The following is a 23,165-nucleotide window of genomic DNA, read 5'->3' as shown; positions in this document are numbered from 1 at the left end:
TGGTCCTTGGTAGGTAAAGCCTGCGCATATCTGGTGTAGTGGTCCATGATGACTAAGACATTCACTGTATTGCTGGCATCAGGTTCTATTGACAAGAAGTTCATACACACCAGATGCAGAGGCTCCGCACTCTGCAAGTGGGACAAGAGAGCTGCCCGTGTAGGAAGCGTCTTCCGCTGTATGCGTCAAATGCACGTCTTGCAGTATTCTTTGACCTCTGACCTCATTTGGAGCCAGTAAAACTGGTCTCTGAGCAATCCATAGGTCTTTTCGACTCCCAAATGTCCAGAATCATCATGATTCATGACTCTGACCACTGGGTGGAGGTCTTCTTGAATATTCTTTTTAGCCATCCTGAAGTTCATATCTATGGGTCAGGCAGTCCACTATCAGGAAGTTGCTTTCTTGGTGTAGAGACCTAACAGTGTTCATTTTGTAGCATGTTAAAAAGGAAGACTTGACCTACTGCAGAAATAGCCAGCAGCAGACAGTAAGCAGTTAATGCAAAATACTTTGGCTGTACCTGTTTCAGAGTCTCCAGTGCTGAGAAAGAAAGAAAAAAAATCATTTCAAGTAAATTACGGCTGTCAAAATTGAAGAACACCACTTTGTAGGTTGAGTACAGAGCCCTGACACTAATATATTGTTTTTCAAGCCTTACTTTATTCACTCAGTCAAAACTCCACTCTGTCAGTCAAAGAGTAGTACAATATAGAAACATGGCCTCTGACCCATCACATCCATGCCAACATTTCTGCCCATCAATGCTAATCCCACTTGTCCACACTCGGACTGTGTCCTTCTATATCTCACCCATTTAAATGTTTCTCCTTATGTCTTTCAAAAATGGATATTGAACCTGACTCTAACAGACGCTTAATAGATCTCCTCTCTCAGCTATTTCAGCAGCAGTGGTCTTGGAATTTTTCACTTCTCTACCAAAGAATTCCTATCATTGATATAAACTTGTTTTTACCTGCTTACTGTAGCTTTAAGGCTTTTCCTGTGTTGAATTGTACAAAGCTACACATGGTAGAATCAGATTTATTATTGCTCACTTATTTGACATGAAATTTGTTCTTTTGCAGCAGTGGTACAGTGCAGACATAAAGTTACTGTAAATTACAAACTTACATAAATAGTGAAAAATAAAGGAATATTTAATATTCTGGACTACTCATAAATATGCTGGTGAAAGGGAAGAAGGTGTTTCTGAAGCTCACAGAATGGGTATTCGGGCTTCTGTGTCTCAACCTGAATGATAGTAACAAGAAAAGAGCATTTCCTGGATGGTGAGGATAGTTAATGATGGATGCCATCTTCTTTAGGCATTCCTCTTTAAGATATTCTATATGGTGCGGAGAACTCTGCTGCTGATGGAGGTACCTGAGTCTATAGCCCTCTGCAGCCTCTTGTGATCCTGTGCATTGAAACATTCATACCAGGCTGTTATACAACTAGGCAGATAACTTACGTAGAAAAAACGTAGATACGTAGAAATTATCTAACTACGGACTGATTACTATTTTTCTACAAAACTACCATTACTTTCCCACCAATCATGCTCAGCACGAAAGCTGTCATGGCAGGTAATTTGTACTTTTAGTTTGCATAAAGACAGATGCAGTGACCCTATTTACAATCTGGCTGGAAAGTAAGATGAGTAGCTCGAATAGCAACTGGAGCACGAACAATTCACACACCCATCCCATACTGCTGCTCCTGCACCCCTCCCCCTCCCCTTCTAGTGCCACTGACAAAGAACTCATCAAGCTGGACTGGAAAACACCATCCTTAGCATCAAGAGATTGTCTGAACACCAGATTAAATACAGGTTACACAATAAATTACTTGCACCTTGATAATCCTCGGTAGTTAATGATTTAAGAAGCTCGACTGATTTAAAACAAAGTCTACTTTTAAGCAGCTGTTTGTACCTCATTATACTCTAAGAGATAATAAGTATTGTAGACGGATTTACAGTTTGCAGTCTCTCGGTATTCTATGTAAGGAGATTTTTTAAAACATACTGGTTATTTTTAATATTTGATTTCACTTTTAACCAGATGCAATGGGCAGATCATAACAACATCAGTAAATAGCACAGATTTTATTTATTTCCTTCTGATTTTAATAATATATTTACCAAATACAAATTAGTATTGAGTTTTCACATCTTTCACAGCCTTAAGCTCCATTCCTTTGAACTTGTCAATGTCCTTCTGTTGGATTATATTCTTATTGCGTTGGCACTTGAAGGCAGTAACCTGGGCTTTTAGTAGAAACACACCTTTGGGTTCAGCCAAGGCTTCTGATTGGACTGTGAAATGACCGTTCTTGAGGTACCAACATTGTCTACACACTGACTGATGTAGATGATGACCGATGAGGCATATTCCTTGAGGTCTGTGTCTGCCCCTTTTGTGGCGGCCTCCTTGAACATCTCTCAATTAGTCCATTCAAAACAGTCCTGAAGCATAGAGGTTGCCTCCTGGTCCTCTTGACTGGTTTCTTCATTTTCAGCAGCAGTCAATGTGCTGCGATTAGCATGATGGAGATGTAGTTAGAGAGGCCAAGATGAGAGTGTGTTGCTTTGTAAGTAGCGCATCTGTTTGTATAAACACGGACCACTCTGTTTGTTCCCCTACTGGCCATGGCGACATGTTAGTGAAATTTGTGTAAAATAGCATGCAGGTTAACATGATTGAAGTGTCCTGCTATTATGAACAGACTGTCTGGATGCTTGTTTTATGGAGAACTGATGACACTGTGAAACTGTCCCAGTGTGTTCTTGGTGATCATGCTTGGGGGGGATGTTGACTGCAGTGATGAACACAACAGTAAACTCCCTGAGCAGGTAATGTGGCCAGCATTTAATTGTAAGATTTCCATTTCCCCAGAACAGTGACTGTCAACTACAGATAAGAACTGGATATTGGACTTGGAGAAGTTACAGGGTACAACATACCAGCAGCAAAATTTTGCAATTAGAAGAGCGAAAGGGGACTTGATTGAAATATGCAAAATTCAGACAGATGTTGGTATAAAGAGGAGGTTTGTTCATGAGAGGTACTTGTTTAAGAATAAGTAAGCCCATACATAAAATGGAATATGTGATTTTCTTTTTCTCAGAAAATTGTGAGCCTTGAAAATCTATTCCTCAATACTCAGAAATGGAGACTAAAAAACTTTTAGATACTCGAGGAACAGAAAAGCAGAACTGATGTTACAAATAATCAGCAATAACCATCTTAAATGACACAAAGCTCGAGGGGCTGAGTGACCTACTTCTGATCCTAATTCATATCCATGTAAACCATGAGAAATGAATATGTAGAAAGCTCTTGTGTTCCATTGCGTTTGGATGTTTAGAGGTATCTGAATGTTCAAAATTCAAAGTAAATTTATTATCAAAGTACTTATATGTCACCGTATACTTATTTTTGTACCTCATTATACTCTAAGAGATAATAAGTATTGTAGATGGATTTACAGTTTGCAGTGATGAACTGAGACTTATTTTCTTGCAGGCATTCTCAGTTAATATAAGAACCACAATAGAATCAATGAAAGGTTACACCAAGCACAGCAGACAACAGTGACTGTGCAAAAAAAATAACAAACTGTGCTTTAAAGGAAACCTGCCTACCTGTCCAGGTAGACCCATTGTCTCAGCTTGCTTCTGCCCCACTGAACTAAACCTGCCTGTCCAGGTAGACCCATTGTCTCAGCTTGCTCCTGCCCCACTGAACTAAACCTGCCTGTCCAGGTAGACCCATTGTCTCAGCTTGCTCCTGCCCCACTGAACTAAACCTGCCTGTCCAGGTAGACCCATTGTCTCAGCTTGCTTCTGCCCCACCGAACTAATCACTACTTAAAAGGAAATTACAGGCTGCAAATTGCAGTGAGAGTAATTCTGAAGAAGTATATTTAGAAGTTTTGTAAGCAGTCTGCAACACATCACTATGATTCACTAATGCCACTTTGTTCTGGATGATTAAGTTCACCAAGAGGATGGGGGGAGCGGGGGGAGAAGGGGGAATGGAGAAGACCTATTTGCTCTAGCAGTGAGGAATTGTCCTAAAATTGGAACAATAGTGTTTGCTGTATTTAGGTCAGTGAGTGAAAACTTGGATTACTTATGTCCAGTATGATGTCAAATCAATTGAACATTGTAAAACTAATACTTTGTTGATTAAGCATTAAATAAAATGTAACAGCTTTATTCTCCAAGCTTAGTAAACAAACAAGTATAGCATTTTTCGAACACAAGGCAGTTCAGAGAGCTTTACATAGAACACGATATAAAAATCAAACATCAAATTTCAAACACTATATAAGAGAATAAAATAACACAAAACCTAAATTATATAAATGAAAGTTACATTGCAGGGGATTATAACTAAAAGCTACAGCAAAAAGAAAAGTTTTAAATCTCGATTTAAAATAACTTAAAGTTGGGGCAGACTTCAGATCCTCTAAAAGATTATTCCAGTTATGTGGAGCATGTAACCCACCCTTCTACTTCTTCATCCAGGTCATTTGTAAAAATCACAGGAGGGGTCCCAGAGCAGATCCCTGTGGAACACCACTGGTCACTGACCTCCATGTGGAATGCAAACCATCTACAACTACCCTTTACCTTCTGTGGGCAAGCCAATTCTGGATCCACAAAGCAAGTTCTCTTTGGATCCCATGTTTCCTTACTTTCTAAATGAACATTGCATGGGAAGCCTTATCAAATGCCTTATTGAAATCCATACACACTACAGCCACTGCTCTACCTTCATCAGTGTGTTTTGTTACAACCTCAAAGAATTCAATCAGTCTTGTAAAGCACGACCTGGCCTTGACAAAGCCATGCTGACTATCCCTAACCAGATTATGTCTCTCCAAATGCTCATAAATCCTGCCTCTCATAATCTTTTCCAATAACTTGCCTACCACTGAAGTAAAGCTCACTGGTCTATAATTTCCTGGGTTATCTCTACTCCCATTCTTGAACAAGGGAACAACATTTGCAATCCTCCAATCCTCCAGTATTCTCCCATCCTTATTGATGACGCAAGGTCATTGCAAGAGGCTCAGCAATCTCCTCCCTTGCTTCCCACAGCAGCCTAGGGTATAGCTTGTCTAGACCCGGTGACTTATTCCAGCACATCCTCTTTCTTTATGTCTGTATACTCAAGCATTTCAGTCCACCGTAAGTCATCTCCACAACTGCCAAGATCCTTTTCCCGGTGAATACCGAAGCAAAGTATTCATTAAGTACCTCCGCTACCTGTTCTGACTCCATGCTCGTTTCCACTATCACACCTGATTGGTCCTATTCTCACACGGTTCATCCTCTAGCTCTTCACATACTTGTAGAATGTCTTGGAGTCTTTAACTTCCCTAATATTGATTGGCACCTGATTAGTTCCAAGGGTTTAGATGGGGCAGAATTTGTTAAGTGTGTCCAGGATGGATTCCTGTCACAGTATGTGGACAGGCCAACCGGGGGAATGCCATACTAGATCTAGTACCAGATAATGAACCGGGTCAGGTCACAGATCTCTCAGTGGGTGAGCACCTGGGGGACAGTGACCACTGCTCCCTGGCCTTTATAATTATCATGGAAAAGGATAGAATCAAAGAGGACCAGAAAATTTTTACCTGGGGAAAGGCAAATTATGAGGCTATAAGGCTAGAACTTGCGGGTGTGAATTGGGATGATGTTTTTGCAGGGAAATGTACTATGGACATGTGGTCGATGTTTAGAGATCTTTTGCGGGATGTAAGGGATAAATTTGTCCCGGTGAGGAAGATAAAGAATAGTAGGGTGAAGGAACCATGGGTGACAAGTGAGGTGGAAAATCTAGTCAGGGGGAAGAAGGCAGCATACATGAGGTTTAGGAAGCAAGGATCAGATGGGTCTATTGAGGAATATAGGGAAGCAAGAAAGGAGCTTAAGAAGGGGCTGAGAAGAGCAAGAAGGGGGCATGCGAAGGCCTTGGCGAGTAGGGTAAAGGAAAATCCCAAGGCATTCTTCAATTATGTGAAGAAAAAAACGATGACAGGAGTGAAGGTAGGACCGATTAGAGATAAAGGTGGGAAGATGTGCCTGGCGGCTGTGGAAGTGAGCGAGGTCCTCAATGAATACTTCTCTTCGGTATTCACCAATGAGAGGGAACTTGATGATGGTGAGGACAATATGAGTGAGGTTGATGTTCTGGAGCATGTTGATATTAAGGGAGAGGAGGTGTTGGAGTTGTTAAAATACATTAGGACAGATAAGTCCTCGGGGCCTGACGGAATGTTCCCCAGGCTGCTCCATGAGGCGAGGGAAGAGATTGCTGAGCCTCTGGCTAGGATCTTTATGTCCTCATTGTCCACAGGAATGGTACCGGAGTATTGGAGGGAGGCGAATGTTGTTCCCTTGTTCAAAAAAGGTAGTAGGGATAGTCCGGGTAATTATAGACCAGTGAGCCTTACGTCTGTGGTGGGAAAGCTGTTGGAAAAGATTCTTAGAGATAGGATCTATAGGCATTTAGAGAATCATGGTCTGATCAGGGACAGTCAGCATGGCTTTGTGAAGGGCAGATCGTGTCTAACAAGCCTGATGGAGTTCTTTGAGGAGGTGACCAGGCATATAGATGAGAGTAGTGCAGTGGATGTGATCTGTATTGGATTTTAGTAAGGCATTTGACAAGGTTCCACACGGTAGGCTTGTTCAGAAAGTTAGAAGACATGGGATCCAGGGAAGTTTGGCCAGGTGGATTCAGAATTGGCTTGCCTGCAGAAGGCAGAGGGTGGTGGTGGAGGGAGTACATTCAGATTGGAGGATTGTGACGAGTGGTGTCCCACAAGGATCTGTTCTGGGACCTCTACTTTTCGTGATTTTTATTAACGACCTGGATGTGGGGGTAGAAGGGTGGGTTGGCAAGTTTGCAGACGACACAAAGGTTGGTGGTGTTGTAGGTAGTGTAGAGGATTGTCAAAGATTGCAGAGAGACATTGATAGGATGCAGAAGTGGACTGAGAAGTGGCAGATGGAGTTCAACCCGGAGAAGTGTGAGGTGGTACACTGTGGAAGGACAAACTCCAAGGCAGAGTACAAAATAAATGGCAGGATACTTGGTAGTGTGGAGGAGCAGAGGGATCTCGGGGTACATGTCCACATATCCCTGAAAGTTGCCTCACAGGTAGATAGGGTAGTTAAGAAAGCTTATGGGATGTGAGCTTTCACAAGTCGAGGGATAGAGTTTAAGAGTCACGATGTAATAATGCAGCTCTATAAAACTCTGGTTAGGCCACACTTGGAGTACTGTGTCCAGTTCTGGTCACCTCACTATAGGAAGGATGTGGAAGCGTTGGAAAGGGTACAGAGGAGATTTACCAGGACGCTGCTTGGTTTAGAAAGTATGCATTATGAACAGAGATTAAAGGAGCTAGGGCTTTACTCTTTGGAGAGAAGGAGGATGAGAGGAGACATGATAGAGGTGTACAAGATAATAAGAGGAATAGATAGAGTGGATAGCCAGCGCCTCTTCCCCAGGGCACCACGGCTCAATACAAGAGGACATGGCTTTAAGGTAAGGGGTGGGAAATTCAAGGGGGATATTAGAGGAAGGTTTTTTACTCAGAGAGTGGTTGGTGCATGGAATGCACTGCCTGAGTCAGTGGTGGAGGCAGATACACTAGTGAAGTTTAAGAGACTACTAGACAGGTATATGGAGGAATTTAAGGTGGGGGCTTATATGGGAGGCAGGGTTTGAGGGTCGGCACAACATTGTGGGCCAAAGGGCCTGTACTGTGCTGTACTATTCTATGTTCTATGTTCTATGTTTTCCTTAATCCTGCTCGCCAAGGCCTTCTCATGGCCCCCTCTAGCTCTCCTAATTTCATTCTTAATCTCCTTCCTGACAACTTGTAATTTTCTAGAGCTCTAACAGTACTTAGCTTCTTGAACCTTTCATAAGCACTTCTGTTTTCTTAACTAGATTTTCTACATCCTTTGTACACCATGGTTCTTCTACCGTACCATCCTTTTGCTGTCTGAATGGAACATACCAATGCAGAATACCATACAAATGTTCCCTGAACATTTGCCACGTTTCTGCCATCCATTTCCCTGAGAACATCTGCTCCCAATTCATGCTGCCAAGTTTCTGCCTGATAGCATCATATTTCGGACTACCCCAATTAAATGTTTTCCCAAGTTGTCTGCTCTTATCCTTCTCCAGCACTATGGTAAAGAAGATAGAGTTATGATCACTACTTCCCAAATGCTCTCCCACTGAGAGATCTGACACTTGACCAGGTTCATTTCCCAATATCAGATCAAGTACAGCCTCTTCTCTAGATTGTCTTATTTACATATTGCATCAGGAAACCTTCCCGAACACACTAACAAATTCCACCCCCCATCCAAACCCCTTGCTCTAAGGAGATGCTAGTCAATATTAGGAAAGTTAAAATCTCCCATCACAACAACCCTATTATTATTGCACCATTCCAGAATCTGCCTCCTTATCTATTCCTCGATGTCCCTGTTACTATTGGGAGGGGTGGATGCAGAGGGGAGTCTATAAAATCACCCAGTAGAATTATTGCCTGCTTCTTTTTTCTGACTTTCACCCAGAATGATTCCGTAGACAATCTCTCCATGAGTTCCTCCTTTTCTGCAGCCATGGCACTATGCCTGAGTAGCAATGCCGAACTCCCACCTCTTTTACCTCCTGCACTGTCCTTTTTGAAACATCTAAAGCCCAGCACCCTCAGCACTCATTCCTTTCCCTGAGATATCCAAGTCTTTGTAATGGCTACAACATCATAGTTTCACATACTGATCCACACTCTAAGTTAATTTGCCTTGTTTATGATTCTGCTTGCATTAAAATAGACACATCTCAAACTATCAGGCTGAATGCATCTCCCTATCTTTCCTCACAAACTCTCTACAAGCTGTCTCTACTAGTGAGTCAGCCACCCCATCCTCTGCCTCTTCACTTCGGTTCCCACCCTGCTCCAAATCTAGTTTTAAACCTTCCCCGGGTTAGCAAACCCCGCATTAGCAAATCTCTCCGCCATGGTATTGTTCCCCAGCGGATTCAAGTGCAACCCATCCTACACCCATGTGTAGACTTGAGTCACCGTGGGCAAAGGGATTGGCATAAATGGATTCATATATTTATAAATAAGATCCTATATATAGACTGAGAAAGTTTCCAAGAGTAATGAAATAAATTGATTCCTTCTTGAGAAGGAAAGCTTTTAACCTGAATCTTATTAGATGGCTGCAGCTTTTTTGGTGTGATTTTGTTTTGTTTTACATTTAAACGTAATTTGAGATTAAGCTTTTTTTGTTTTAAAATTACAAGTAAACTAGGGTTGAAGGACACATCCAGCGATATTACTTCTCATTTATTTAAAGTTATTTTATACACTGCTCCAATAAATTTCTGGAATCAGGAATCCATAGAAGTTCTGTCTCAATTAGTTCTATTTGGTTGAAAGCTGACACTTTTCCTTTTCTTTTAGAAGAGAATCTTTCAATGCTGTCAAGGAATGAATGATTAAAAGTGAAAGCTATCCACCACCAACCCTCTCTCTGACCCCCAAACATCACCCCATCATGGTTCAGACTGTTGCTAATTTGTCCAGTTTGCAATCTCCTACTAGGCAGATATTTCATGAAGCACTAATGTAAGATGTTTTCCCAAATGGAGGACTATAACAATAATATAATCTCCAAATTATGATGCCTTTATGTTGAGTACTGAAATAATACAAAGAAAAATATAAGAATGTGTACTTTCAAAATTTTGAAAAACATCATTAAAAAAAGAATTAAATTAATTTTGAAAACTTGTTAACCTCAATGTACTCCATCTGTTGCTTCTTTACATTGAAAAAGATTGAGGATAAATGTCAAATTGATTTGGTGATTGCTTTGTTATTGTCACATGTACTGAGTTATACTGAAAAGCTTTTGTTTGCATTCCATCCCAAAGGGTCATTCCGTATGAAGTATATCAAGGCAGAAAAAAAGAGAAAAATAATGTTGTGGAATCTGACTAAATTTTATTCACAATTTTATGTAAAATTCCACCCACCTGAATTGAATCTTTTAGCATTGTGAATGTAAATGTTATTTTTTTTTAAATGAAAATATTTGTCAGGTGACTTCAGTTGATTGTTAATTTGGGATGAACGTGTGACCCATTTCTGCTCTATTTCTGTCAGAAAGATTAGATTTGAATCAAAGTTTCAGCAATGGTGTTGAAGTGTTCTGTAGGTTTCTGTAAAAGTGCCTCCTGTGTAATAGTGATTAATCACTTTTATGTATAAATCCATTGACCTGCTATTAAAATGTCCAGTTACTATGTAGCTTTGATACGTGTGATGTATTAAAAAGACAAATGAACATTTATGTTTCTACTCTTGGCACATGTTCCAGAAGGGATGTATCAAGGCAAGCTGGATGTGTCAATGTTGCAGAGATAACTCATTAATTTATTTCACCATGAGCATCTGCTATGATGTAAAGTGCATAAACATAGACTAGGAAATTGCCTTCAAAATGTTATAGTTTTAGAGAAAACGTGTCAGTTTTTCAAAGCAGCTATAATAAATGAAAAATATCACTATTTTCAAAATATCTATCAGTCTTTCATCCCAACGAAGGCACATTTTTAATTCATCCACCATGCTAAATATATATTTTGCAAGTACTGAAGAAGGTCACTTCCATGAATGCATTGCATGTAGATTTAGTCATTAACTGATGAGTCATTGCTCACAAAACTAAGTTAACTTCTTGTTTTTAGGTCTGTGGAGCAGGGAATTATTTTACAAACGCTGCTATAATCCAGGTGCATAAAGCAGGTAAGTGCAGTTTCTACCAGCTCCCTGCCACTACATCACATTTAAGTACCTTGCAATAACTTCTTACTTCAGTGGTTGGTAAGTTGATGGAGAAGATCCTGAGAGGCAGGATTTATGAACATTCAGAGAGGCATAATATAATTAGGAATAGTCAGCATGGCTTTTAAAAGGCAGGTCGAATTTTTTGAGGATGTGACTAAACCCATTGATGAAGGTAGAGCAGCAAATGTAATGTATATGGATTTCAGCAAGGCATTTGATAAGGTACCCCATGCGAGGCTTGTTGAAAAAGTAAGGAGGCATGGGATCCAAGGGGACATTGCTTTGTAGATCCGGAACTGGCTTGCCCACAGAAGTGGTTGTAGGTGGGTCATATTCTCCATGGAGGTCAGTCACCAGTGCTGTGCTTCAGGGTTCTGTTCTGGGACCCCTACTCTTCAAGATTTTTATAAATGACCTGGATGAGGAAGTGGAAGGATGTGTTAGTAAATTTGCTGATGACACATAGGTTGGGAGTGTTGCGGATAGTGTGGAGGGCTGTCAGAGGTTACAGCAGGATATTGATAGGATGCAAAACTGGGCTGAGAAGTGGCAGATGGAGTTTAGCCCAGATAAGTGTGAGGTGATTCATTCTGGTAGGTCAAATAGGATAGCAGAATATAGTACTAATGTTAAGACTCTTGGCAGTGTGGAGGATCAGAGTGATCTTGGGGTCCAAGTCCATAGGACACTCAAAGCTGCTACGCAGGTTGACTCTGTGGTTAAGAAAGCATACGGTGTATTGGCCTTCCTCAATCATGGGATTGAGTTTAGGAGCTGAGAGGGAATGTTGCAACTATGTAGGACCCTGGTCAGATCCCACTTGGAGTACTGTGCTCAGTTCTGGTCGCCTCACTACAGGAAAGATGAGAAAACCATAGAAAGGGTGCAGAGGAGATTTACAAGGATGTTGCCTGGATTGGAGGGCATGCCTGATGAGAATAGGTTGAATGAACTCGGCCTTTTTTCCTCGGAGCAACTGAGGATAAGAGGTGACATGATAGAGGTGTATAAGATAATGAGAGGCATTGATCGTGTGGATAGTCAGAGGCTTTTTCCCAGGGCTGAAATGGCTAGCACGAGTAGGCACAGTTTTAAACTGCTTAGAAGTAGGTACAGAGGAGATGTCAGGAGTAAGTTTTTTTATGCAGAGAGTGGTGAGTGCATGGAATGGGCTGCCAGTGATGGTAGTGGAGGCGGATACGATAGGATCTTTTAAGAGACTCCTGGACAGGTACATGGAGCTCAAAAAAATAGAGGGCTATGGGTAACCCTAGGTAATTTCTAAGGAAAGGACATGTTCAGCACAGCTTTGTGAGCCAAAGGGCCTGTATTGTGCTGTAGGTTTTCTATGTTTCTAACTGTAGCAACCAGTTTTTTCCTTTTTTTCATTGTAATTCTAAGCAACATCTGAGAGTCTGCTTGATATGAAATGAGAGATTTCCCAATGACTTTCAGTTTAAATATTAGTTATAGACAATTTTGCCTGAGTCAGATATTCAGGGTTGAATGCTGATTTCAAAGAGCTGTGAAAATAATCCATGCTGAAACATTAATGTAGTAACAATGAACTGCTGCATTATGATGTTTCAATGTGTCAAATATGATGTTAAACCGTCAGCCATTTCCTTTGTACATAACAGGTACATTTGGCACAATTTAAAAGGAGAGGTTAAACCCTCTGGTTTCCAAGCAAGTGTCAATCTCTGAACCTATATAAGTAGTACAGATACTCTGGTCAATACTGCATGTTCCTTGTGCAAACATAAATGTGTATTGTAATGGCGTGACATATTAAAAATGAAGATGCTTTTGCTATCAGGTGTATTTAAACGTTAAATGCAAGCGATCCGATGACAAATTCAATGATACCTTGGTTTTGCTTTCTTGAGGTACCAAGAATCATATTGTCAGACCAACATACAATCCCTTCACATGGCTTTTCAAACTGGTCTCCTGCCCAAACTATACATATGAGGTAATGAATTCTTTTATCATTTTCATTGCATCAAATCTTTATCCTACTCTCATGAAGAAACCAAAGAATCATCAACATTTACTGTGCAGAATAAATTCTTTTGATCTGCATTGATAGAGAGGAAAGGTCAACCAGTGTAATCTCTCACTTTGTGGATCTTGCCCCATGTCCTGGTAGACGAGAAGGAATTTCTGTTACCAGGGGATGGTGAATCTGTGGAATTCAGTGCTACAGCCAACTGTAGAGGCCAGATCATTTGGTATATTTAAAGTGGAGGTTGATATGTTCCTGATTAGTAAGGGTGTCATAGGTTACGAGGAGAAGACAGAAGTGTGGGGTTGAGATCGATAACACATTAGCTCACAGTAATCAAATGGCAGAGCAGACTCAATAGGCTGAATGTTTTCTGTCTTCACCCTTTCAGAGCACTATCACTCAGCAGGTCAAATAGACCACTCCCCATAGCCATCTATGGGCATTGAGTTTTCTGATAACAAAAATCCTTCCTGTCCCTTTCACTTTGGCCCCTAATCCCTAATACATTTTACCATTTAAAAACAATCCTCTAACCCCTCCAAATGAGTTAAGTCAAATCTTTATTCATTTCTAAAACTCTTTAGCCTTGAGATCATTTTAGGAGATCTCCTCTGAGGCCTGTCGAGTGTAATTGCATCATTTGTGTTGTTTGTGACCAGTATATCACACAATATTCTCGGATATTTCTAGCATAGCCTCTTGTTATTATGTTTTGCTTTTCTTAAGTACTTAACAACCATAACCCTGTCTTGCAACTCTCAGTGACCTGTGGATATGCACACTGTTTCTGTAAATCTGTATCCTACAAATCATTGTGGTACAACATTTTATTTTTACCTCCCACGTACCCCACAAATACACCAGTTTTTTTCCTCTACACCTAACTAATATTATTCCACCATACACTGCTTTCTTCTTTACATGCATAATTTGTAAACTTCTTGATAATTTACACTTTATTTAACCCTCAATCATACTTAAATATCTCAAAATACAAAGGAACTAATACTGAGCTCGTGCTACGTCCTGGGTCTCTGGTGCAAAGGATGGCAAGAGTCTGCAGAGGATTGTTGACTCAGCCAGCTCCACCATGGACACAATCCTCTCTTCAATCAAGAACACTTCAAGAGGTGGTGCCTGAAGCAGGCTGCATCCAACAATAAGGATCCTCACATGTCTTCTTCACATTACTGAATGCACACAGGAAGTACAGGAGCCTAATGACCAACACTCATTCATTTTGGAATAGCTTCTTCCATCCATCCTCAGATTTCTGAATGGTCCAAGAACATTACCTCATTATTCCTTTGTTTTGCACTACTTATTTTGTAATTTATGGTAATTTTATACCTTTGCAGGGCACTGATGCTGCAAAACAAGAAATTTCACATAATAAGATAGTGATAATAATCATGATTCTGACTTTAGAAATGACATAATTAAGTGTGTACAGCCAAAGCTCACCACTAGAGATAGTTAAGTATTTTGTATAAAAGAAGTCTTTCTACCAAGCTTAATCTGCTGAAGCATAAACATCAAAGAGAAGCAAAACAACTGAAAGTCCCTGCAGGAAAAAACATACCACCTCCTTTCTCACTGAAACCCCAGTCCTGCATCCATCCATTACTGAATGTTGGATCACAGATTCGATCAGTTTAGGTCACACGTCGCAGTCACTGGGCAAGTTCAGGAACCCTGTGGAATTGGCAAATGGCCAAGAACTGCTCCAGCAATATCAACAGTCACAAACACCCTAAAGGAAGCCATCCGTCAGTCACTTTCTGCATATATTTTGTGAGGTTAGATAGAAGGAGAAAGCTTAGCTTGCTGTTAATGGTTGGAAAGAAGTAGTTTCCCTTTATAACCAGTTATTTAAGTGACAATCTAGTTGGGACTTCTAGCATTTTCATCCCTAGTGGTCCACGAAGTGCGAAGACAACTCCAGAGTTAAGCACATTGGTCACAACACAAGGAAGCAGGGCCAGGTGTGGTAACTGGGCCTTTCGAGCTTGCCCCACCATTCAGCATGATCATGGCTCATCTACACCAAGCTTCCAGACCTTGTCTGCGTCACATTCCCATAACTCTTTACCCCACCTTTCAAAAATGTACCTTCCTCCTCAATTAAATACATCCAATGATCCAGCCTCCTTATCCCTCTGAAGTAGAGAATTATCATAGTCAGAAAACTCATGTAGGCCAATCGAGAAAAAGGATGCAAATTTATTCCTCATGAGGACATCCATAAAGTAGATGGGTTTTAATGCCTGCAATACACACACAAAAATTGCTGGTGAATGCAGCAGGCCAGGCAGCATCTATAGGAAGAGGTACAGTCGACGTTTCGGGCCGAGACTCTTCGTTGGACCTGACGAAGGGTCTCGGCCCAAAACGTTGACTGTACCTCTTCCTATAGATGCTGCCTGGCCTGCTGCATTCACCAGAATTTTTGTGTGTGTTGCTTGAATTTCCAGCATCTTCAGATTTCCTTGTGTTTGGGTTTTAATGCCTATCTAATTAGTAGTTTTATGGTTGTTATTATTATTACAGATGCTGGGTTAAAAAAAACAGATAATTTTCATTACTTGAATTTATACCATTGTATGCTTGTAGAACATGTAACATTGAACAGTACGGAACAGGAGCAGGCCGTTCAGTCCGCATTGTCTGTGCTGACCATTATACCAAATTACACTTCACTACACATGGAGTACATCCTACTATTCCTTGCCTGTCAACATACAGTATCTATCTATAGATCTGAACAATTTTTGATAATAATGCAATGCTATTTAATTGACATTATCTAACCTGTTGCAGATGGGAGTATGGATTAGCTTCACTGTTATGACCCAGACATTTCCAGGTACAGCACTGTTCACTTTTGGTACTAATTCAAACACAGTTTTCCTGCACATGTGCTAATCACAATGTTCTTCTAATTTCTTCTTAGTTGCCGTCTTTGCTCTGATGATCTCTCTCCAGCTGATAATGTGGGCTCAAAGGAAACATTACAAATATCAAAAGGATATTAAAAATTATCCCAGTTACAGAACCGCTTTGATCCCATTTGTACTGTAAACTCCTGACTTCAGTGCATCTCGACTTTTGTACATTGAGGTAAAGAGAGTGAAAGTTCAACTTCAAAGAAAATAAATGGAAGATGTGGAAAGATGGTGACCCACCTTTCACTGACTTGTACTGTTCCACAAGCTCAAGACCAAATGAGGTATCCCTGTTGTGAAAACAGAGATGGTCAGTACGTCTGTGGCAGCACGAAATATGTAAACACAGAAAACTTTGTTGACATAAGGAGGCATAAATTGCTGAAGAGTCGATGAAAGTAAATTTACTCTGATTAGATTCTGAAGACAAATATGGCCAGAAATTGTCCACAGATGTCAGGACAGTTTGATTACTCTTGTTAATCATGATTGAATGAGTTGCAATGAAACTACAGTACATCCTACCAACTAGAATCCTTGGCATGCTTTTATATGACTTGATTTACCCTGTTAATAGGCATTGATCTTGTGATACAGTATATCTAAGGAGGGTAATTTATGTCAAATTGACATTATTCCAAGTCCTGATTCTATCCCATCCTGACAAAGATGCAAAATCTCTCTGCACCTGGTAGTGATGAATTCCTGGATGCTCCCTAAAGTTTATTTCTCTCTCCCTGAGGAAAGAAAGAACTAAGAAAGAGAAAAAATATATATAGTAAAATACTCACAACACCTCTAGAAACAACTCCTAACCTTTAAAATTAGACTGGACAATTTAAATTATTAAATGTATCAGTTTTTGTAAGAATGAATTCAATAATAGAGTGATGCAAATAATCCAGGAACTGTTGGAGATTTTCTAACCACAGGGTAACACTTTCTTGCCACTGCTTACTGGACAAATTACACATTCATAATGGAGATCATACAATATTTTAATTTTCAGTTGGTTTTGTGCCATTTACATTGTGCACCACTGCCAATTCACAGTCCCAACAAAATGAGCATGAGCACCAATCCAATTAAAGATATTGCTCTGAGATGCTCCATTTCAGCAAATTCTGGCTCAGTATCTTTCCTACTGGGGACCATTTCATTTCTATCTAATGGAACCTATAAATAGTGGGGACTGTGGAAATACTCCATGACTGGCAAAGCAGTTCTGGCTCACAGCTACCTAAGGTTTTGTTAAATGAAAATTCCTAGTCTTCCAGGATTGGATGTCGAATTAGCAATCAGATGATTCAGAAACAGTGAAGAGGTGAGTGAGCCAGAGAGTATTGTTGTCAGCTCACACATGGATATTGATGACACATTTTTGGATGACGGCAATGTGCAGAAGCAAGAATGAAAGATTAAAGATAGGTCATTGGAAAATTCCCTAGAGTGTCAATGGTCTGATTCTCTGGCTATGACCGGATGGTTATGATTGGAATCTTGCATCTTTTCAGTGGAAGCGCGATTCGAAAAGGACTCGATATCCAACTCTATCCAATGTACTGGTCAGTTGAGAATGATTATCTTTAATATATTCACATCGGATGCTGCTTGACATTTTGGCTCAGTCTGCATTAGACTGTGGCAGTGTGGAAACCTAATAAGAGGGTTTCAAATACGCTCGGTAGAGGGGATGAAGAGAATATCTGTGATAGAGTGAAATAATGTTATTTATTTGGTAAATCTGTCTGCAAAGCAATAGACACTGTAGAATGGAGTGACACTATAATCCACTAGACCAAATCAATGTAGTCCAACCCTCTCACAGCAATGGGGGTGGTAATTTACATTAAAGAACAGAAGAAAGGACCTTTCCTTCCTCTGATGCTGATATGATAATTACAAACCAGCCTACATTGAGACTTATTCTTCTTAGCTGCTTGCACAGAAAGTTGTCATTACGAAGCTAGTTTCTACCAATGTTATTTGCCCTGTATATGCTCTACAACTAGTCTTGAACCTAGCTAAACTACTTTAGTACAGTTACCGACAATGTGACTTAACGTCCAGAACGTCTATTCCAGAAATGCAGCCTGATTCACAGTAGAGCTATTACAATCCCATCAGAAGGATAGAAAGACCCATCATCTGTGCTATTTAGTGGCATTCAGTCAAAGTTGACTGCTCGGTGGGTTCATTACAACCAAAGGGCAGAATATATGCATTCTGAAAGTCAGAGAAAGTGCAGAGGAAATTTACAAGGACGTTTCCTGAGTTGGACACCGTACCTTATGAGAATATGTTCCGTGAACTTGGCCTTTTTTCCTTGGAGTGATGGAAAATGGGAGGTGACCTGATAGAGGTGTATTAGTTGATGAGGGGCATTGATCGTGTGGATAGTCAGAGGGTTTTTCCCAGGGCTGAAATGGCTAACACGAGGGGGCATAGTTTTAAGGTGCTTGGAAATAGATACCAAGGGGATGTCAGGGGTAATTTTTTCATACAGAGTATAGTGGGTGCGTGGAATGCACTGCCGGTGAAGGTGGTGGAAGTAGACACAATAGGGTCTTTTAAGAGCCTCTTCGATTGGTACATGGAGCTTAGAAAATATAGGGCTATCCACTAGGGAAATTCTAGGCAGTCCCTAGAGCAGCTTACATGCTCAGCACAACATTGTGGGTCAAAGGACCTGTAATGTGCTGTAAGTTTCTATGTTCTATGTTCAATACTATCCTAAATATTTCATTAGATCAGCAAATCCCATCTGAAAACTAACTTCCACAGTATTTTACAACCAACCTTTGTACCACCTCTCTCTGATCTTCTACAAAGACGGTGCTGGTAACACACAGCGATGCTCTGCAGCAGCAAACAAAACTACTAACACGTCTACTAAATATACCTTTTCGGGCTTACGATCATTACGCTCCGCAGCCTGTAACTTCACAATGGGAGGCGTGCTTTTGTACCATCAGTGTGATTGGCATTTTTGGGGCACCGTGAAATATTTTGTGAACTGGACTGTCAGGAATGCTGGTATGGCTGCAGCAGCAAACTTGGGGCCTGACTGCATCTCTGGGCTGGAGTAAAGCAGCATGACTCAGGCATGAGAGCTGATAATGGACTGAAGGTTGGCTAATTTAAGCGCCGAGCCAGATTAAAAAGACTAAGGGTGGAGGATGAACTGGTGTTGAGCTCACTACTTTGAGAGGCTTGACTCACCTAAGCTCTAAACCTGGCTCCAGAGCTGTGACCTCCAGCCATGGCGCTCCTGGACCATCTGCTGTGCTGATCTGGCTACATGGCTGCAGACTTACTTTTAGAGACTCTGCAGTTCATTTTCTGTGGATTGTTTGTTTGCTAATTTTTATTATTTGCATGATTTGTTCTTTCTTTTCACACATTGGATGTATAACTGTCGTTGTGGTGTGGGGTTTGTCATGAATCCTATTGTGTTTGTTTTGTAGCTGCCTGCAAAGTGACAAATCTCCTGATTATATATGGTATACATACTTTGATAATAATAATTGTGCTTTGATTGTCAAGCTTCAGCCAGGACTACCACCTCATCCCCTAACCTCCTGAAATCACAATCATTTAGCCACTGAGATTTTAGCTAGCCTGGACTACTTGTGAATTCCACCCCCCCCCCCACCCTGCCAAAATCACTTTCCTCTGCTGCTTTGCAAACACTCTTAAAACTTTTTTGTGGATTGTGCTTTTGTCATCTTCCACTCCATTAGCCCATGGGAATGCCTTTGCGAATTCAGGTAAGTTGAAGTTTGGAACAGAGACTCTGAAACTTGGATAAATTTCATAAATTTTCAAGAAATAGTGGGTCAAACCCAAAAACTCCTCGGCAATGTGACAGTCTTGCTTAATACTTCGACTCTAAACGTAGACACATTATTGCCTGTAGTATCAGCTATAATAAAGTTAGGAGCACAATGACCTCTAGAGTCAGAGCGTTTGGGGTTGAAGTTCCACATCAGAAATATGAAGTTAGAATTCTAGGCTGACAGCCATGTAAATTATTGACACAGACCTGCATTGTTGGAGTGTCAGCTTTTGGGTGAAACATTACATTGAGACCTTGTCTGTTTTCTAAGGTAGACATAAAAGATTGCACATCATTATTTCAAAGAAGATTACTGTCTGAGTGATATTTCTCTCTAGGTCCTCATGACAAAAACTTCAATGGTGACGGGCAAGTACTGCTGTGGCTTTGTGACAGTATAAATTGATACTGATCATTATTGCAGCAACTTGTGATTTTGAACATGCTTCTTTTGCAACATTGAACACAAATGCCTCGAAGTATTTCTTCAGGATGTTGTAAAAGGTGCCACATAAAAGCACCTTGTCACCTCCCTATTCTTCTTTCAGACAATCTACCTCCTTGACATGTTTGTGATCTAATGATCCTGTCATTTTCTGAGAGATTTATCTATGTGGAAAACCACGGACTATTACTGCATAAACTCCAATGTCAATTCATTATGTCACTCACTTTGTAGCACTTTCCCGTCACCCAGTCACAGTTCAGGAAGTGCTAACGAGTAAGTTACAGCAGCTGAAGAGCTCACTCTTGTTTGAAAGACTAACTGAGTGCAAAGATCAGTCGGCATGACTCGATGCAGCACAGTGAATCAGCAGATGCTTTATTATTTTCTCAGTGCTGTTTAGTTTTGCAGTGGACTAGGTCAAGACACGGACAAAGTTTGATGCCTGTCTCAGATGAGCTGAACCATTCAATAGGCACACTTGGATGCACTGTTGTCATCTAACATTGCAAAACTCAAGATAGTCTGTCAATAAAACAAAGAAGGATGAATTTGCACTGTTATAGTTCAGGCTGTCGGCCAAGGCTCTGTAAGAATGACATTGTAGAATGTGTGCAATGATCATGGAGAAAACTTGGAAGAAATGAAGAACATATTTAGTCTTGTATTCCTGATGATTAACAACTACCCTGAATGCAAGCAAGCACCACAGACACAAAGGGACAAGACTGAAAAACAAAAGGCTGCACTTGCTGGAATTCTGGAATAAAACTAGAAAATGCTGGAAATATACAGCAAGTCTGGCAGCATCTTTGGAAAGAGCGACTGGGATAACATTTCCGGTCAATGGTGAATGAGAACGGTGTGTACTGCCTCTGCCCAGGTATTCTGGTAGGTATGAGCAATTAATTGCGTGCTGAAGATTGAACGCAAGCCTTTACATGTCTGTGGCAGATTCAGTGCTCAATACCATGAAAGAATATCTTGCACTTAGATTCTCAGAATTGCAACTAAACACAGTTGCATGTTTTTTATAGTAATATCCCTTTTTTCAACATGAAATGATATTCATATTAAATAAATTATTTTACTCTTTAAAAAATTTTTGATCAATTATTTATAACTTAATTGAACAGATTTCAACTCCCCCTCAAAAGTAGATGTTGTCCCAACATCTCCTCCCAGTGTTAAACTTTCAATCACTACTTTCCTTGTATGTTCTGGTATGTTAACTCTCTCCTTTGTTGTCTTTACTGGATACTCACAGGGATTTTCAATGCCAATCAGATTGATAAATGACTTAATTTTGTTTCTCTTAAGGCTAGGGAATGCAGCTCTTATTTGTTTCGTACAAAGGTCCTCCCTCTCTGTCTTTAAGTCTTTGTTTGTCCCACTGTCCTTTATAATCAGTTAATCACAGTGCATTCAATGATGGGATGGGATAGAGGTCTGCCTTTTAGAATCAGAACAGGTCTGAACAATTTTTTTGCACCAGTTGAAACTAATTTGAAAGTGATCTCAACCCATGCTTGCACCATTGGCTTCCACCAGTTTTAATGCCTCAGGTGTCTCTACTGCCTTCGATACATCCCTCAGTTTAACTCCAGGTAAGTGCCTAGTTTTCCACTGCTTGCTTATGATGCACACTTGGGAGCCTGTGTCCTATAATCGCTTTACTTCGATGTCCCTGTAAATACCATTCTGCAAGGCAGTATCTGCCCACCAGTGAAGTTACAGATGAATGTTGATTGACTTGACACTGTGCAACTAAAACACTGGTGGATGGCTGTCTTATTCCTTGATGCTTTACATACGGCTAAGTAGTGCTTGCTGCTGCCACAGTTGTAACAGTGGGTGCAAAGTTCCTCACTCCCTCTCTGACAGTGCAAACACTTTTTTGTTCATAGTGAACACAAACCAGGATATGGACATATTAGGACTAGATACTATTGTGCAACTCCATGCTGCTGTGGTAAAAATGAACAATTCTGTGGAGTTACTTGGCATGGTTGCTGGGCTTCAGACAGCAATGCATATGATACTGTTGCATACTGCTGTAATGGGGGGGGGGTGAGGGAAATGTTGTTGTGGGGCTGTGTATGATTGGGGCACAGCTGGCTCAATTACCTGGTTTTGCTTTTTCCACCGCTATTTTTGTTCAATGCTTGGCCCTCTCTGGACTTCACACCTGAAAATGTTTTGTGCTCAGGCCTCTTTGTACCCCACTCTGGTAGTTGCTGGTAACTCTGTGCTGGATCCTGTGGCTGAGAAGGTGTTGCTCTCATCTTTTGTTTTCTATTTGAAACTGAAAAGCATTGTGGTTACACAGGTATGGGCTGTTGAAGTTGCTCCTTGACCTGTGCAATGTCTTCACTAAGTGCTGTCAACTGTGACACTCAGTCTATCTGAAATCTTTCCATCTGACATTTATACTAGGGTGTTCCTCAACTGTGCAGAGTTGACAGTGGCAGTGTGGCTGACCCAGCTGACTTCCATTTATTCTTTTTCTCCACTTCATTTACACATGCAATGTTTAATTTCTCTAATAGCACCTCATCTGCGGTTTTGGGATCTAAAAGGTCATTTTGAATACAATCACTTTCTAAACCAGTGAGTACAGTCTGTAAAAACTGCCCCAGGGATGGATCATATTTCAGACCAGGCTCCCCTTCCTGTGAGGCAAACAGTACTTTCTGCTTCAGGTTAAGAACACACGTTGAGAAACTTTGCGGCATCTCTGTACTTCATTGGGTTTCTGCTGACAGCTGCTTATACAGTTCAGTTGCCCCTTTTTCTTGATAATGTGAGTGAAGGATCAAGTCTGATTCACCCTCAAGATAACTGCATCCAGGCATAATTGCTCTGATCACTGCATCGATTACAGTATCTTCTCCTCTGGATAGCCTCTATTTAGGGCGCTTTCTATCTGGTGAACAAGGCTAGAAAATGAGAACTTGTCTTTCTAACTGGACTCACCAACCTGACCAGAAATTTTCAAGTCTTTGTGCTATGCTA

The 23,165-nt window shown here is 40.7% G+C and overlaps 1 protein-coding gene across 5 annotated transcripts in view; it reads left to right on the top strand.

Moving 5' to 3' along the window:
- Positions 1-21,293, top strand: part of LOC134347083 (trans-2,3-enoyl-CoA reductase-like) — a 206,585-nt gene extending 185,292 nt beyond the window's left edge. For 4 of the 5 annotated variants that reach the window (XM_063049195.1, XM_063049194.1, XM_063049193.1 and 1 more), the window contains 4 exons: positions 10,812-10,869; positions 12,801-12,886; positions 15,743-15,788; positions 15,876-21,293. In XM_063049195.1, the coding sequence (XP_062905265.1) occupies positions 10,812-10,869; positions 12,801-12,886; positions 15,743-15,788; positions 15,876-16,003 (318 nt within the window). In that variant the 3' untranslated portion in view covers positions 16,004-21,293. The remainder of the gene's footprint in view (positions 1-10,811; positions 10,870-12,800; positions 12,887-15,742; positions 15,789-15,875) is intronic. The other variant, XM_063049196.1, reaches the window with a different exon arrangement.
- The last annotated feature ends 1,872 nt before the right edge of the window (positions 21,294-23,165 follow it).

This window comes from Mobula hypostoma, chromosome 5 (assembly GCF_963921235.1).
Source record: "Mobula hypostoma chromosome 5, sMobHyp1.1, whole genome shotgun sequence".
Classification (NCBI taxonomy): domain Eukaryota; kingdom Metazoa; phylum Chordata; class Chondrichthyes; order Myliobatiformes; family Myliobatidae; genus Mobula; species Mobula hypostoma.
Note: the sequence above shows the minus strand (reverse complement) of the source record. Positions and strands in the feature narration are given on the sequence as shown.